The sequence below is a fragment of the Colius striatus genome, chromosome 4 (assembly GCF_028858725.1).
Source record: "Colius striatus isolate bColStr4 chromosome 4, bColStr4.1.hap1, whole genome shotgun sequence".
Lineage (NCBI taxonomy): Eukaryota > Metazoa > Chordata > Aves > Coliiformes > Coliidae > Colius > Colius striatus.
The window spans coordinates 4,332,545-4,349,393 of record NC_084762.1 but is presented as its reverse complement, the minus strand read 5'-3'; the positions used below and the strand labels follow the sequence as shown (position 1 = coordinate 4,349,393).

General features: G+C 42.1%; 1 protein-coding gene across 1 annotated transcript in view; it reads left to right on the top strand.

The window, feature by feature from the left end:
- The window catches only part of RANBP9 (RAN binding protein 9), a 36,604-nt gene that overhangs the window by 9,724 nt on the left and 10,031 nt on the right, over positions 1–16,849 (top strand). Inside the window, exons 3-5 of the mRNA XM_061996105.1 lie at positions 10,366–10,418; positions 12,428–12,595; positions 15,093–15,115. Of these exons, the coding sequence (XP_061852089.1) occupies positions 10,366–10,418; positions 12,428–12,595; positions 15,093–15,115 (244 nt within the window). The remainder of the gene's footprint in view (positions 1–10,365; positions 10,419–12,427; positions 12,596–15,092; positions 15,116–16,849) is intronic.

The window sequence follows — 16,849 nt, the reverse complement described above, 5'->3', positions numbered from 1 at the left end:
ATTTATAAGTTTATTGGTTCTGTTCCCTAAAGTTATCTCTTTGCTATGAAAAGCTTGTGTCTGTGGTTGCTTTTGCCACACTATGAAGACAACATAATTATTTTTCAATGCAGGTGATAGAAATTAGGGTTTTGAGTAATGTTTTGCTGTCATTTTAAGAACACCTTCTGTGGGGTTTTTAATTCTTTGACCTTTCTTTTTAATTGTCTTGCTGCTGTCAGTCAAGGGAAAGTGATTCTTGCAATTTGCTAGTGATGCACATGTCCCTTCCTGAAGTGTATATCTGCCTGCTTAGTTCTGAAGCTAACTTTTTCTGAAGTAGTGCACTTTAAAAAGCATCTCCCTGTGTATGTATATGTAGGTGTCACTTTATATAGCTCTTCTAACACATTCCCTTCAACCTGTGTGTTGCTGCTTAATTTCTAATTCAGTAGGCTACTCAGGGCAATCCTACAAAAGTCATAAACGCCTTTAAGTAATGTGTTTCAAGGTTTTGTTGTTTAGGAGGTTGGTTGTGAGAGGTACGTAGCTCGTGATGAGGTGAAGTGTTCATTCTTTTTTCATTATCTGAATGAATTTCATTTCCTTTTTCATAGTCTGGATGCTGGGGAATTTTGTGAACAGAGCTGAAGCCAAATCTAGCTTAGGTTATAAAGAGCAGAGGTCGACACATGGAGCCTCACTGGGTTTGATGTGTGTATGCCTAGGCTCTGTTTCCAAGTCCAAGAGGTCTCTGACTAGATGTGAATCTCTTATGGTTCAATGTTATTCTGCATTCAAACCAATACATTCTTCTGTAATAAGTAAACTGTGGAATTTAATGTAGAAATACAGAAGTAGGCCTATAGAAACCAGCTTGTGTCTGATAGGGTTTATTAGTTCTTTCTCACTGCCTGTAGTATTTCATCTGCCTCGCTCCAGGGACGTTTAAACCAAGGGGTGTTTTTTCTTTACTTGATGTCTGGTAATGGGAACAGAGTTGAGGAAGACCAGATCTATAGAGGACCAGAATGTAACTAATAGTGTCCGTTAGTTAAAACACCTTATTTTTGCAAAAGCATCCATTCATAAGGCCTGAGCCTAACTGTGGGAGCACTACAGCTGTATTTTAAATGCTGTTTAAAATAAAGCCTAGGCTACCCGAGGCAACTCTGATGTCTATCTGCAAGCTGAAGCACAGCTTTCAACTTTCATAAATGTCAATGGGTAATTTAATGGTGTTTATTTAGAGTTCCCTTTGGTAATAGCCTTTACTACTTACATTTTACTTCTTATTTTTGAAACAAAGCTCAGCTTAAAGTATTTAGTGCGTGTACTGTTACATGGGCAAGTCCAGCAGCATTCTTGCTTGTGTGCTCTACTTGGCATGGCTTGCCTCCAATCATCAAAACCCTTTATGTAAAAATCTTCTCTGGGAGACTGATGTTTTTTTGTGCTACTGTAGCACTTGATGACACTGCTCCTGAAATATGGTCTCGCCTGTCTTAAAGTTGCTGGATAATTACCAAGATTATTCTCCCTCTCTGAAGGAGCACAGCCCTTTTTCATATAGGATATGGCTTGTAGCTGCCTGTGTGCAAGAACAGTGTTGTTTTTGGCACAGGAATGACCTAAGTCATTAAATTCTTTGCATATTTGGGGGTAACAGTTTTGAGTAGGAATCTGAAGGTGCATAATATGTGATTTTTGCAGATGTTTGTGATGGAAAGAAGCTGGAACACAAAAAGTTCCATTTAAACATGAGGAAAAAACTGTTTTACTGTGAGATGAGGGAGCCCTGGCACAGGCTGCCCAGGAAGGGTGTGGAGGCTCCTTCCTTGGAAGTCTTCAAGACCCGCCTGGACATGTTCCTGTGTGACCTGATCTAGGTGGGACCTGCTTTAGCAAGGGGGTGTGACTGGATGATCTCTAAAGGTCCCTTCCAACCCCTACCATTCTGTGATGCTATGATCAGCTTCTAGGCATTATGGCCCCATTGAGGCTTACCAGGAAGTGAGAAATGAGGGTGGAGATTGGTGTTGCAGAGCAGATGAAGAGTGAAGTCGCTTTTTGATACCTCAGTGAGAGGTGATAGGGCCTTGCAGCAACTGATGGTAACAGATGAGAAAAAGGGAAGTGAGAATGAAGGTTAATAAAAGTAATGAGGTTGAAATACCATTCAAACAAAAACTGCCTTGGTATTTGTACAGTGTTTAGCACAGAGTCCTGGGGTATTTTTTGTGCTGCCACAGTACAGACACATGAAATGATTACCTTAAATATTTCTAAATCCTTGTTACAAGTGCCAAATGGCTGTCATGTTGTTCTTCTGTTGTTCTTTATTTTTACAGTGTTCTTCCTTAATTACATGTCTCCTTTTGCAATCTGAGGACCTCTGTTTACATTCTTCTTCTATACTCTACCTTGTTTGGCTTTGTAACATTGTGGACAGTGACGCGAGCGATTGGAACTGATAACAGGAGATGGGAGTTGGGTGCAAGTAAGGGGAACAGTGCCAAGGTGATGATGAGAAAGCAGGGTAGGAAGGAGAGTAATAGCTGCAGTAAATGATATCTGCATCTATTGAAGTCTCCAGTTAATTTATACATAAATAAATCCATGTACATGGCAGCTAATGCAGCAAGTGCTGTCAAAATTCTGATGTGGCTGGGGAAGCTAAACGTAGTTTTAGCTTTAAATGAAACCTTTGTACACTCTTGTAACACATCTCTCATTAGTAATCCATCTGTCAGAGAACCAGAAGTTATGTTGCATGGGTTTTGTTCTGTAATTTCTTAATACAATACTCAAGGGAGTGAGGCAGGCATGGCGTTGCCTTTTGCACACAGCTCTATTTTCAGTTTCGTCTCAGTTCCTAGAGTAGCTTAATTAAGGCAAACTGCTTTGTTTGTCTAGGAATGAGGATGAGCAAGGGTGTGCTGAGTCTCATGGACCTGTTGTTGTGATTTGGAGATGTAAGCCTTACTCTCTAAATCTGTTAGAATACTGTACAGCCTCACCACTTGCCAAAAATGACCACTGTGGTGGCAGTTCTCTTAGCTAGGTGAGTACATCCAAATGAGACTTTTCCCTCAAGTCTTGGTTTGAGGTTTCTTATGCTGCTTTTGACTGAGTTCAGTTGTGTTGGTCTTTTACATATTTAAGTCCCCTGGCCTTGTGTAAAGCAGTAATGCAGCTGCCTCAACAGCCCTGTTTGATTTCAGATACCAGTTAACCTTTCCCTCTTTCACACAACTAAAGGCACTTGCATGATACTGTCATAGTTTATGTGAACTATTAAGCTCAATAGCTTTGTGCTGTTGCTGTGGCATCCTCCTTTAATGATGGAGATTCATCTCTCTCAGTTGTGAGTCCGAGCTTTGCTGTAACCTTAGATTGGACTCTTGGATGTTGCATACTCCAATTCTTTTTGCCAGGAGGCTGTCTCAAGGGTAACCACTGGTTACCTGGCTTTCAAAAGCAAACCAGCTCCCAGCATTTTATGTCCCAAACAGCTTATGTGTGAATAATTTACTGAGTGGTTAACCGTTTCTGCATGAGTTTGTCTTAGGCTTGTTGGTTCTTGTTATGAATCTCTTCGTTCCCAGTGAGGACTGTGGGTTTTGAATGTTAATACTCTAAACCATAGTTTGAAGGCTTTGTGGTGATCCAGCCATGAGAAGAGGCAGTCTCTGAGTTTGCTTCCCTTGTCCTAGTGTGTGACAATTGCTGTCAGCCTCAGAGTGTACCTGATGGGGCAGCTCATTCTCTGAAGGTTGGCTTTAAGAGCCAGGTTGTTCCCCAGGATGGCTGTCAGTCTGGCTTCACAAGTAGCTATGGCAGGGAGAGAGGGGAGCTTGGGGCAGAAATGAGCATCTGGGCCCAGGAGGGTGGGAATGCTGCTTTTGGTCATGGTAGCAGCCCACTGAATTTTACTCCAAATACAGCTTTTGGGGCTTTTTAAAATCTTTCACTAGCAGAGACTTCTTGTGTCTTCCTTTCCTGGGTGAAAAGAACGTTTGGAGCAAACACCTTTATTCTTGAGTGTCCTGACTTTCTGTCCATTTGATTTGTAAACACAATTACTAGTCAAAGACGAAAACTTAAGGTTAGAAAGGATTCAGCCTTTTAGCAGATAGCACTTAGCTTACACTTCTGCACGGTGGTTTAGCACATGGTGTGTCTGTCCCGATGCAGACCTCCGTGGCCATGCTTTATACTGCATGTGTGAGTTCTGATAACTGCACTGAAATAAAATGTTGCTGCAGCAACTCGTGCAAATCATCAGTATGCTTGTTGGTAAGGCAGTGTTAATGAGGCTTCAGACACCTTGTTGGATCACAGCTGCTTCTTAGCACCGCCCTCGGTGGCAATCAGTCCTCTGTTGTTTTGGCAGGGTCTTGTAGTACATCTTGTGTATGTGATGGAAGGGGTAAGAAACAAAAAAGGGAAACATGTCCAAAACAAAAACACAGTGGGAGTTAAGTTTGAGTTTTCATGACACCTACGCCTATGGTTTAGCCTGAGCTGGGTTAGTGCATTGGAGCGATGCTTGCTTTGTTTGCCTGTGTATGCTTAACTCTTGAAACACAAACGATACTTAGTTTCAAATGGGGTTTCTTGCAGGAAATTGGCTTTTCCTTTAGCCTCCAATGTACTTACTTTCTTGTTCACAAACCAACAAAGTGGGGAACATCATCAGTTGCTGTGTGGCTTGTGTTTGTTGTGTACGCTACTGATCTAACGTGAAAACTTTGCAGCTTTAAGACCTGTTTTTACGTCGATTTTTCTTTTGTTATATCCTCTGCAGTTGTTACAGTAACAGGATTGGTTACAACAGGCACATTTCCCTCAGTCTCTGTGTACATGTCAGTATGTCTTGTGGCATTATTAGCAAAGTACTTGTGTACAGAGCAGAATCTGATAGAGCCTGAAGTAGCTGCCTTGCGTTAGGATCTTCGTTTGAATTGCAGCAGCTGCAAGAAGAGATTGGATCATGAATCAGCAAGTATAGCTTTCCTTAAACTAGCAGTAATTTGGTTTTTTAACCAGAGTGTACGAGACCAGACATTTCAGACAGAAATAAGCAGCACCTAAATGTTTAAGGAGGTTTGTATGTTTGTATGAGATTTGTGTTTAGCTGGTCAGAAACAAGTGACACTGGAACAAGAGTTTTATTTCTTTATGCTTCCTAGAAATGATTATTTCTGATTTAAAAAGAAAGAGTCTGTTGGTCTGTGCTCCTTGCAGAATCTGAAGTGATTTCTTTGTTGGGAGGTTCATTCACATGACTCTAATGTATAGGTGATAACCTTACAGCAGCCTGGACTTAGATTATTTCCTTGTCTATGCAGCTGTTCTTTTCTGACCCTGTAGTCCCCCAAAAGGCTGTAGTGCTCAGGGCAAAAAATATCCCAAGATGAAACAGCACAAGCTCAGAAGCTGAGAGGGAAGTCAGCAAGAGCAAATCTTGCTAGGAACATTATAGGAGTCACAAGAGAAACGTTAACAGTTTCAAGCACTATGCAAGATGACTACCTGACTTTTTTTGGTGTTGCCTTTTTATGTAGAACTGGATTAACCTGAAACCTGGGTTTATCACATTCAAAATACTGTTTCCTTGGAGACACTCCATAAAATTAAGCTTGTTTTCAGTTTGAAATGAAGGGTTCAAACTGTCTCAGGCATATTTTGAAACATTTAAGTAGAGAAAAATGGAACAGCTCATTTCTTATTGTGATTGTGCAGACGATAAGAACCTGGAATTAGCATATTCCTACCAAATTTTAATGCAGACTAACTATGTTAAAGATGAAACTGAGATACCTTTTTAGTGTGCTGTGTAGTGTCAGTGAAGACAAGGTAGAAAACTATAGGAGAACAGTACTCAAACTTCTTGTGTCCTTCCAAGTCAGTTGTGAAGATCATTTAGTCTTCAAATCCTTATAAGTGTTGCAGGTTTTCCTACTTGTGCCCTTTTCTAAGTAACAAATTTGCCTGTAAACCAAACAGCACCTTTTGTATAGAACACTTTTTGTTTTCCAGAGTGTTAATTCCACTTTTCTTAGTAGTCAATGCATTTGAAACTTCAGGATGTTTTCAGTAGCCTGATGTAGGGGTGTAAATTGCTGTTAGTGCTTGGACTAAGTTCTGTTTTGGACTTAGGTCCCTTACAGATGTTACAGTAACTTAGGTTTTAACATTGCATGATTGAAGTTGCTTGCTTTAAAACTATGTAGCATGTAAGTAATACCAGGTTGATTGTTTGCTGTCATCATCAGCAAAAGAGTCTGGATTTCAAGGCATGATGTAGCAATTCCATAGGTTAGACTGTCTTTAGTACATTACATAGGCACAGGTGAAAGTAAAAGGGACTTGATTCTCTGCAGAGAGCAGGTTGCCTATGTAGTCCTTACTCTCTGTAGTAGGGAGGTTATGGCAGCTTCTGTTCATTATTTAAGTCAAATAATTTGGCATATCTGTGCATTTACAAGCACAGCATGCAATATTTGTTGTTGGGGTGGGTTTTTTAAAGTAGAGAAGTGGTTACTTACTACTTAAACTTATCTTTAGCCACTAGTAAGCTTTCTGAGGTATCTGTGGTTTGGTGTAGTTGTTGAGATTCTCCATTCCTGTTTATAGAATGGATAGGATATAAATAACCTGAATTCTGATTATTGTCAGTTTCTATGTTGAAATATCCAGAACTGTGTGCCTTCTGTATGAACTGGTGGGGATTTTCCTTATGGTTTAGCAGTCTCCAGTTCTGTACCATCTCTCTTCCTCTATTTTTTCCCCTGCTGTTTGTTTCTGGTTTTTAAAATTTCTCACATTTAACTCTCTTCAGGCATCCAAGCAGACACTTGGGGCATTTAGCTCTTTCACTGGGAAGATACTATAGGAAAAAAATAGTTATGGTGAGCTTCCTGCTGCTTTACACATTTCTGTGTGGAGCTTCTCAGTCTGTGTTAGTGAGAAAAAGGACCATGGTGCCTGTATTTTTGACATGGACTTTTCTTTTTGCTTTGTGGCAAAAAAATGGAATCTTTGGGGAATTTTTAACTCTGTAGCTTTATATTCTTCCTAAAAATTTCTGCATGACTTGCAGTTGTGAAACGTAAACGAGATGGTGTGCTGAGACACTGAAATGGTAATTTATCTCTTTCATGAACTGCAACAAGAATAAGTACAGTTCAAAATGAAAAAGCAAGAGTGTGTAAGGTGCACTTGGGTTTTTTTGGTCCTTAATACCAATTTGGCTGCACTTTAAATCGTTTTTCAGTCTATTTCAGTCTCTCATGGATTGGTTTCATGTATTCTGTGAGTGATTTTACGTGCTGTTGGTAATTTTATGAGCTCTTGTAAGACTGGAGTGCTTTAATGAGGTGATGAAGCGGTTGGTGGGAGCGAAATGCACAGAGAGGGAGGGCCTTCTTCATAGAAAAGGTCCCAGGTCAGTTCTTTCTGCTTGCCTGAGTAAGTGATCCTGTCTCACCAGCAGGCAGGGCTGGTTGTGGGTAGGGAGCTGAGGGGGAGGGCTGTGAGGAGGGCAGGCTGCAGCAGCAGTACAGCATTGCCCACCCACTCTGCTCCCTCTGCCCACGCTGCATCACGTCCTGTTTTGGAAGGTGCTGCATGTCAGAGTGAACGTGCTGCTTCCTGCTGTCCACACCTCTGTTTCCCCAGGGCTGCTGGGATGGCCTGACGTAGTCAAAGGGGACCTGTTCTTCCTGTCTGTGGCCATCTCTTAGACCAAACCCATCAGAGATGTGACAGGACATGGTGAACTGACAGACAGCAGTCTGGGCCTGCATCACATCTGGGTGCCAGCCTGTCTGCTTGTTGGGCTGCCCTGCAATTTATGGTGGGCTAAGGGAGCAAAACTTATTACATGGCTCTGCCACTGTTGTTCTGATGCTAAGACACCTGTGTAGAGGCAAACAGGACAGTTCATGTCATTCCTCACACCCAAGCAAATACTTTTGCAGACAGTGGCTCTGGATCTAAATAGGACTCTGGACCTAAAACCGAGTGAAAAAGCCATCAGAGCTTACAGGTTGCAGGAAAAGGGGGGAAAGAAAGTTACATGTAGTGGTTTGGCATAGCTAGAACTCCTGCTGATGAATTTTAGGGCATCTAAAGCCTGTCTTTCATTTTCCTCCTCGGTTTATAGTGTGCTATATCTAGTTGAACATGAGATTAGCTGTCCATCAGCAAATAATAAATTGCCTGAATTGATGAGCCTTTTATTCCACTCACTTCCATCCTTTTTCCATTTGGAAAATGCCCGTAGTAAATATGTTAAAGGTTGTAAATGCTTTCTTCTAAGTTCACCTGAATTTCTATTAGTACCAAGTCTCCTTGATGAAGTGACACTAATGTCCCAAGTAGTTTTAAGCACATCTCAGGGGAAAATACGCACTTGAACATCAGTCTTCTTCCTGAGATGGTGTCAGTGCCTGTTGCCTTCTAGTTGTGCTACTGAGTAAAGAATCTCTGTTCCCAGCCAAATTAAATACTGCAGGTCCATGTTTAGAATTGTTACTGGAGGAGCCGTAGAAGATTTGATATCTGAGGGAGAAAAACCAGGTGGCACCAAAATGTTGCCTAAGTGATAATCCCTCTGTGTTGCGTTTCACATTTCTGTGTAACCTTCAGCTTGTTCCTCTAAGAGCACTGAAATGAACCTTTGATTTGGGTGAAGAGTTTTTCAACATGACTCACCTTGAAAGGCTTTTTGCAGTTGGTGGAGTTCTCTTAACTGACCTAAAATGAGTTTTAACAGTAGATTTCCTTTCTGGACGATGCTTTTCCTTAGCAGGAGATGTTTAGAGTAACAGCTTTTTGGTCTTCACATGAGATTTCTTCACACATCAAACTCCAGACTCTGCTAATAACAATTCTGCCTTTACTGGTTAAGAAAATCAAGGGGTTTCCACTTGTTGCTTTCATTTATAATGGTTTCCTTGAGGTTGTGCCTCAGTAACGTCATTGGCAATGCAGCAAAGACTAATCCTTCTGTTTGTTGCCCTTTGCTTCAGCATCTCTAAATGTGATATCTGCTCTGTGGTTCTGAGCTTCTGTTTTGTGATGGTGTGTCAGAGGGAGCGGAATTCGTCAGGGGAGGGCTTTGTAATTATCAAATGTGGCAGCAGAAAAGGTAACTGTTGGAAATGAGAAGGAGCAAAAGCAGAAAGCCAATACTTCAGTGTGTGACTTCTGAGAGTGACCGCTCAGTTCCATTCGATGTGAAAGGCGTTTAAAAGAAGGGATTAACCTGGACTTCCTCGGAGGATATTTGCTCCCAAATCCCATTTTCTGAGATGGGAACACAAAGGTCGTGTTTGTTGACTTCAACCATTTCCGTATTGGCATGGGTGGATTATTATTTCATGACAAATTGATGTCAACTAAGTTGAGCTGGTGTCAAAGTGATTGGCACGTTGTGGTAAGCAAGGAAACGTTAGGGTGAGGTGATTTTGGTTTGGGTGCTTTCTTTAGATGACAGGGAGGGTGGTTTATCTTGGGCAGGGGGGCGGAATTGGTGAAAGCCCAGCTTTTGGTTATTTTCTGTTTGGATTCCTGTCATCTTGGCCATGAATTGACTTTTGTGTAAGAAACAGAAGCAAAATCGATTCCACCAACTTCAAACAGCGTGATTTGGGGGCGAGGAGATTATTCATTCCAGCTTTGAAGGTGTATGCTAACAAATTGATAACCATTGTGCTGGACACTGACTTCATCAAAACTACCTTGCATAAGGCTGACTTTTGGACTTTATTGACCAAGCCATAACTTGTTTAGGCTTAAGATTACTGGCTGGTGTAGTAAAAGTATATTCTGTGTTTATCTTCCCTCCCTGATAACGTTGCTGGTAAATCACTCTGCTTTGATCCAGGCCTTCCTTTAGTGTGATCTTTTTGTAAGTACTGCAGAAGAGTGCCTTTTGCTGCTGAAATAACGCACAGTTTTACCTGGATTTTGTAGCATTTCTTATTCCAGATGGTCTGCAAAACACTACTTAGGTGTGTTAAAGGTGATTAAATGGGTATGTGTCCAGCTTGACCCCTGCTTTCAAAATAAGGCACGGCCTTTGTCTGTCTTTGTTCTGCTTTAGACTTTATGGCTGCTATCAGTATTCTCCATCGATAACCCAGATGTCTAAAAGGGAGGAAAGTTGGCCTTATCTCCTGCAGGGACAGAGTCTGTATTGAACCTTATATGCTAGGGATTACTTTTCAGCTCCCTTTCTGTTTTGCCACCATTAGATGACCTCTCAGCAGCTTAATTGGTATAGGATTAATCAGCAGAGACTCTAAATCCCACATGTATGTGTGTACTTTTGTAAGAGACAGATAAATGCCTTTTGTTCTTTCCTTTTTACAGTTACATGGGAATTGGGCTTTCGGCACAGGGTGTGAACATGAACAGACTACCCGGTATGTTTTGCTGTTTATTATGGTTGATAACTTACTGATACAAGTTATTTGTGTATTTTAACATGACCTTGATAGGAAGAGCTCTGTTAAGCAACAGAGAGGATGGCAGGACATCTCTGTGTGGTCTTTGATCTGAGTTATGTCAAACCAACAACTAAAAAGTTCAGCTTTTACTGTACAATTGCACCTGTACTACTTCTCTCTTAGTTATATGTTATTTACAGCATTATGCAGATGCTTTTCAGCAAATTAATATACCAGTTTTAATCCTGTTGCCTGCTAAAAACGAAACTATAGCTGTCCTTGCTCCATGATCTGAATTTCTAGTGATACAGATGAGCTACTGTGATAAAACCTTTGAGCACGGAGTGTGCTCTCCTGCTGACACTTTCTGTTCTGTTACCTTTCCAACCTTCACAGGAAGGATGTGTAGCATAGTTTTAAGTGCCAACTGTTCCATTGACCTGCATGGTCAGGGATATTGTCTGGTTAACAATTGTCTGCAGGATGTCTGTATAGCATTTAAAGAAGCTTTGTGTGTTTGTGTACATGTTGTTTTTTAATAGGTCTTTAATTGTGTGAAAACAAAAACCCCCAAAAACAAACCAAAACCAACCAACCTGTGTGGTTTTAAGTTGTTGCTCTAAGCCAAGTGTAAAATGGTGTTGGATTGACCTCAGAGTATCTGTGTTCTTCTTTTGCACCATTACTTTCTCACCCAAAAGCTCTGCTAGAGATCCATATGATGACAACAAGTCCCAGTTACACAGTGAGCCCGTCTGAGGGTGCTGAATGATGAGGGGGTGGCATTACATTTATTTTGAGTATGATTTAAGATGCAATACAAATAACTTTTAAAGATGCTTCTAATCGATGTAACTACAGTAATTTGAGGCATTTAGTTTGCTGAGAGATGCTTAATGTGGTGCCAACTGAAGCTACTAAGGGCCTAAGTATGCAAAGCGCTTTCAGATTAACCGGTTAGGCAGCAGCTTGACAAAAGAAGAATAAACCCACAACCTTTTACTCTTTCAAAAGAATTGATCAGTGGAAATTCTTGGAGTCAAAATGCATGTCTATATATCTATATCTAGATGAAATTTGGTCATTTGTGTTAAAGATCATGCTTTGTGTTCTTTTGAGTAGGCTTTTAAGAGATCTGTTAGGAAGATTTCACATGGCCTGAAAGTTTGCTCCTTTTCCAAGTGTTTCCCTTTAGTATTGAGGCTGTAGAGAGTGGGGACAGGTATTTTGAAATGAGCTCAGACTAAAATTGCTTGCTGGGAACATGGCTGAGTAGTGTAACAATACCAAGCTTCTGACTGGCTCTGCAGCTTCTTCACCTGCAAAATTAGCACCACATTTGCATCTGTGATGATTTGCCTGAGGGCTGAGGCTTGAGCCTGGATTGATAATTTGATTTTTCGCTTCTGAAAAAAGAAGTGTTTAGGAGCAGCAAAGCCACTGAACATGATAATCTGGGGGTTCTGCTGCTATGCAGAGCCTGCTTGCTGCTGAGCAGTCGTCGAGATTAATCAGGAGGAGAAATGTGTTTCCCCAGAGATGCGTGTTTGGGTTTTAGCCAGGAAGAATTTGATTATGACATATGGTAGCAATAGTTTTGCAAGATGAAAGGGGAGAAGGGGAGAATCTTCCCTGCTTCCCTGGGACACGTCAGATCTGCATAGAGCTTTTCAAATTACACCACCATAGCCGATTATCTTTCTGGTGCTGATAATTTTGTGTCTTTGCTTACAGAGAAAAAAGCATTCTCTGAATTTGCATTACCTGTTGTGTACTACAGATGGAATTACCTGCTCAGCCATTTTGAGACAAAGTTGTGACTTTAAAAAATGAGACAGGTTTGTTAGACGTGAAATCTTAGACAGCAAAACGCTGAGTGCAGCGGTAACTGCATTGTCCTGGATCCAATAGACCCACTTTGCACAGTCTTTCCATCCTTTCATATTAAAGGAAGTGAATAAATTGCAAGTGCTTTTGTTCTCTAGGTTGGGATAAGCATTCATATGGTTACCATGGAGATGATGGACATTCATTCTGTTCCTCTGGAACTGGACAACCCTACGGGCCGACGTTTACTACGGGCGATGTCATCGGCTGTTGTGTCAACCTCATCAATAATACCTGCTTCTACACAAAGAACGGGCACAGCTTGGGTAAGGAGAACCCTCGTCTTTAATGGTGACAGTGTGTCTGTAAGTCTGTTGTAAATCTGAAACCCTCTGAAACAGCAAAGTGTTTGGATAGTCCTTCCCGTAGCCCCCTAAGCTCTGAGTTAATGAAAGAATCGGGAGGAATCGTTTCTTGGGTGGCACTTGTGAATTTGGATGGACTTGTCATAGCACCTCCTTCCACAGGACCTGCATTTCTGCAGCCCACTGCTAAATCCACAACTAATACTTGGTGTTGATAAGGTAATAGATAGTAAGAGAACTGGAGAATGGATGTAGCTGAAATTCCTTGCTGCTCTTTGGGGGACACCTAGCCTTCAGTAAAACCTCCCAGTGGGTGGGTGTTGTTTTGAACATATGTTGGAGAAGAGTGTCTGTTGGATTGCCAGGCTGGAGCCACACACAGTTGGGCTAAAGCCATGAATTATACAAGTTGTGCTAAAATAAAGTGCGTTAAATTCTCGTGGTAAATGGTAGCATTACGCAACGCTGCAAGGTAGCTTGTGAGTTTGAAGATGTCAGGAGAGGGGGGAGTTACAATTGTTTGATGCCACATATGTAACAATCCAAGGACTTAATGCAGTTGAATGAGCAAAGATGCAGAGTGTAGGGAAAGAAGAATAAAAACCTGCCTTCTGCATTAAGAGAGAGCGAGGGCTTGGGAAGAGATCTTGGGATTGTGCTGAGGGGAGTAGGAAGTTTCAAGGGGTAATGCTCAGAAAGAAGAAATAAGGTTTGTGTTGTGGGTAGAAGTGTGATAAGGAAAAGAAAGACTATCTCAAGGTGAAGCAAGAGGTTATTGAGATAGGGACTAATGAAGTTATCCTTGTGTTTTCTCCCATTGTCTAAGAGGACGAGGGTTTGTAAGGGGAATGGTTTAAATTCTTCTCCTTGTCTCTCAGAACAAGATTTCCTGTTTGTTTGCTCAGGCCCTGAAAAAAACAGGTCTAACTTTGGAGTTTTCCTGCCCCTACTCAGAGCAGGGCTTAGATGCTTTTAGAGGTCTCTTCCAAGTAATCACTTCCATGATTCTGTTCTATCAGGACTTCATGTTTCTTCTAAATTGAAGGAGTCTCCACACCTGGACTTAGTACTTGACAGCTCCAGCAGGAGGATGCTCAAACCATCCACTGTGTAGTTGTTGCTTCTGGCCCTGTTTCAGGGTATACATCAAAATGGAAGAAGATGTTGTGCTCATGTTGTGTTCACCCTCAGTTTTTAACTGTGTGAAAGCCTAGAAGGGTGGTCTTGCCTCCCTCCCTCTTTAGAACTAGGAACTGCAGGGAAGTTGGGTCAAGTTGGTGATCAACTAAAGAGATACTGGTTTTCTCACTACCGTTATAGTCACCTGCGTGGAAGAGGTAAGAAGGGAGGAGCAAATCCTTCCCTTTCAGTGGAAGCCTTAAAGCAGACTGGATTAGACAAACTGAAGCACCACTCTGGGTCATTAAAATCTGTTTATAAAGAGGAGAGCAGAGTGGCATAGGTGAGGAGAGACTGGGAGAATGTCATCTGTCATAGAGTTTGACAAACGCTTTATGAGTTTCAGAAGGAACCACGACAGCTGTTCTGCTGTCGTGGGCTTTGCTAGCTTCGGTTTCTGACAGAGGAAAGTTGATTCTGTGTTGAGGGGAAGAAGAAATGTGCAATTTCATCAGTCTTGCTGAGTTGCTGCTGCTAGTTGTCCAGAATTCCTATACCATGGTGACTTGGAGGACATCTACGTTTCTTCTCCGGGCCACAGATGCAGTTGAGAGTATTGGAAACCTCTGGCTCAGCCTGGGATTTGATGCTACAAAGAGGGCTGAGCAATTAGCTGTGCAAACACCAAGTCTTGGGTGGAAAAAAAACCAAACCCAACTCCTCTCAAAACCACAATACCTACATGTCAGTCAGCCGTCGTTTGTCGTTCGTCTCTCTTGTGGTGATTTTGGAAGAGGGCGAGTTGGATGTCAAAATGTGCCCAACACAGAAAGTGGAAATAGCTTAGAGAAAGTGAAGATGTGAACAATGAAATGGAAGCTTTGAGGTGTAATGGGAGGAAACAGGCTCACTCGAGGTGTCGTTGTTTTGTAACAAAGATGTGAGCAAGGAATCCAGATGCTCCTGAGATGTGACGTCTGAGCAAAGAATGGACATGGAAAGCGGGGCTGGGATTTAGGACAAAAGCTTTGCTTTAATCCTAAATTTGAAAAGGCAACGATACAAAACATTGACCAGACTGGTTTGGAGTGTTGTAGGCAAGTGCTGGTCACGTACAGATACCAGGTACTTAGGAAGAAAAGCAAGAGCAGACAAGACGCCCTTTAAATCTTGGTGTCGCAGCAGGGTCGTGCAAGTGGCAAAATGCCTTCATCTGTTCTCAAACTGCTGATTTCTGAGGTGGTTTGGGTGAGTTTTTGGAACGTATGGTGATACCTTAAGAAAGTGAAGCAAGAATCCAGGCCTATGGAAATTAATCTCCATTTTCTTTTCATTACAGGCATCGCTTTCACAGACTTACCGGTAAGATGAGTGCGTTTTCCAACAGCTTTCCTTTGTGTTACAAACAACTGTTTCACGTGCTGCCTTGTGTTTTACCTCTGCTTCTTGGAAATGCAATGATAATCTTCTTCACCAACTTCATGCCAGATACTTCTCCTCATCATTTCGGTGTCGATTTGTTCGTTAAGGCTAAAAGCTTTCTGTTTTCACCCCAGCCCTCACAGGAGCTTTCCTTTCCAGGTTTTCAACAGGCAGTTCTAGTGAGAGTTTGGCAGGAAACAGCACGTGCGAGTAGGCCTTGCATCGTGTGCCACAGGCAGGCCTCTCCTGCAGAGCCACAGCTGTGGGAGCCACAGCACAGTGTGTGTGTGTGTGTGCCTATGCAGAGAGGCTGCCTGCTTAGACATGGTCACCACAATTAGACTTGGGGCCTGATTTGCAAAGCCTTTCCCACTCCATAAGATCAATATTGCACTTGGTTTGGTTTTTCCCTTGTCCACTTTGTTTCTGATGGAATCTACTGTGGGTATGGTGTGTGATGGACTTCATCTGGAAAGATATTAAGGAAGAATGAAGTCACTAAGCCAGGGCACCTCTTGGCCCCCAGGCAGGGATAGGGGCTTGTCCTGGGTCTGGGGGCTGCCAGGAGGGCTCCCTGCCAGCGCAGCACAACTGACACTGCCATCTGAAGCTGGAAGCTGGACCCCTCTTCATCAGAATCGATTGTTTTCATCTCATTAAAAGATGTGAGATTTGTGCTTTGTAGATGAGTCCAGAGTGGGTAATGCTATAAGCCAGGTTTATTTAGAAACAAAAACAAGAAAGGGGGTGGTGGGGGTGTGGAAATGAGGGCAGGATCAGCTTGGGCACGGTTTTAACAACTAGAGCGTCGTTCTTTAAGGTCTCTGGGTTCTCTGGGCTTCAGTGCTCCTGCTGACCCGCATGGGAGAACTTCTTCCTGGTAGCTTCAGCACGCAGCTCTGCAGGTCAGCATGCCATTGCAGCTGGGTTAAACCCACCAGGCAGGCTTATGGATAAATTAAACCAGCAACCAAACCCCCAGCTGATCCCCCTGCCGAGATGCCAGTTGCGTTGAAGAAAGTTGCTTTGATCCCAACAGGCAGCTTTTCCTTTCCTCTCATTTGGCATATTTAGAAATTGCACAGAGACCTGATCTCTAAGCAGAAAATAAAACCAGGAGACAACAATAAATGCTTTAAAGTCTTTTCTAGATCCAAGTCCAGGAATTCACGAGAACTTCAATGCACTGTTACAGTTCTTTTTAGGCTCTACACTTGGACTTTGAGGCTAATGAGTTCTCTATCCTGTCAGTTCTTACCACTAAAATTCAGCGATGTTTTAAGTATTTCACCCCAAAAGGAAAGTGGCTCACTTTGTAAGTTTAATTTTTGTTCTCTTTCTCTCACACAAACCTTAATCCTGGTCTTGTCAAAAAAGAAATGATTTAAACAATGGTGTTTGATATTTTGTACAATTGAAACCAAAAGCTGTAAACGTTAGCCCAGTGGAAAAAGAGCGTTTTTGGACTAGAAAGAGAGCCATCAGTAAGGCTTTGTTATTATTTCAAACGAAAACAATGGCCACCAGGAATGGAATTGGTCAGTCATTGCATTGCTGGATTGGTAGAAGTTGCTTTAACTGCTGGGCAGATGATCCAGAGGTACTTGCTGCTCCACACTGTTAGTAGCAGTGGGGATGTTATTAGAGAGATTAAGTGGGGAATTTACAATAAGA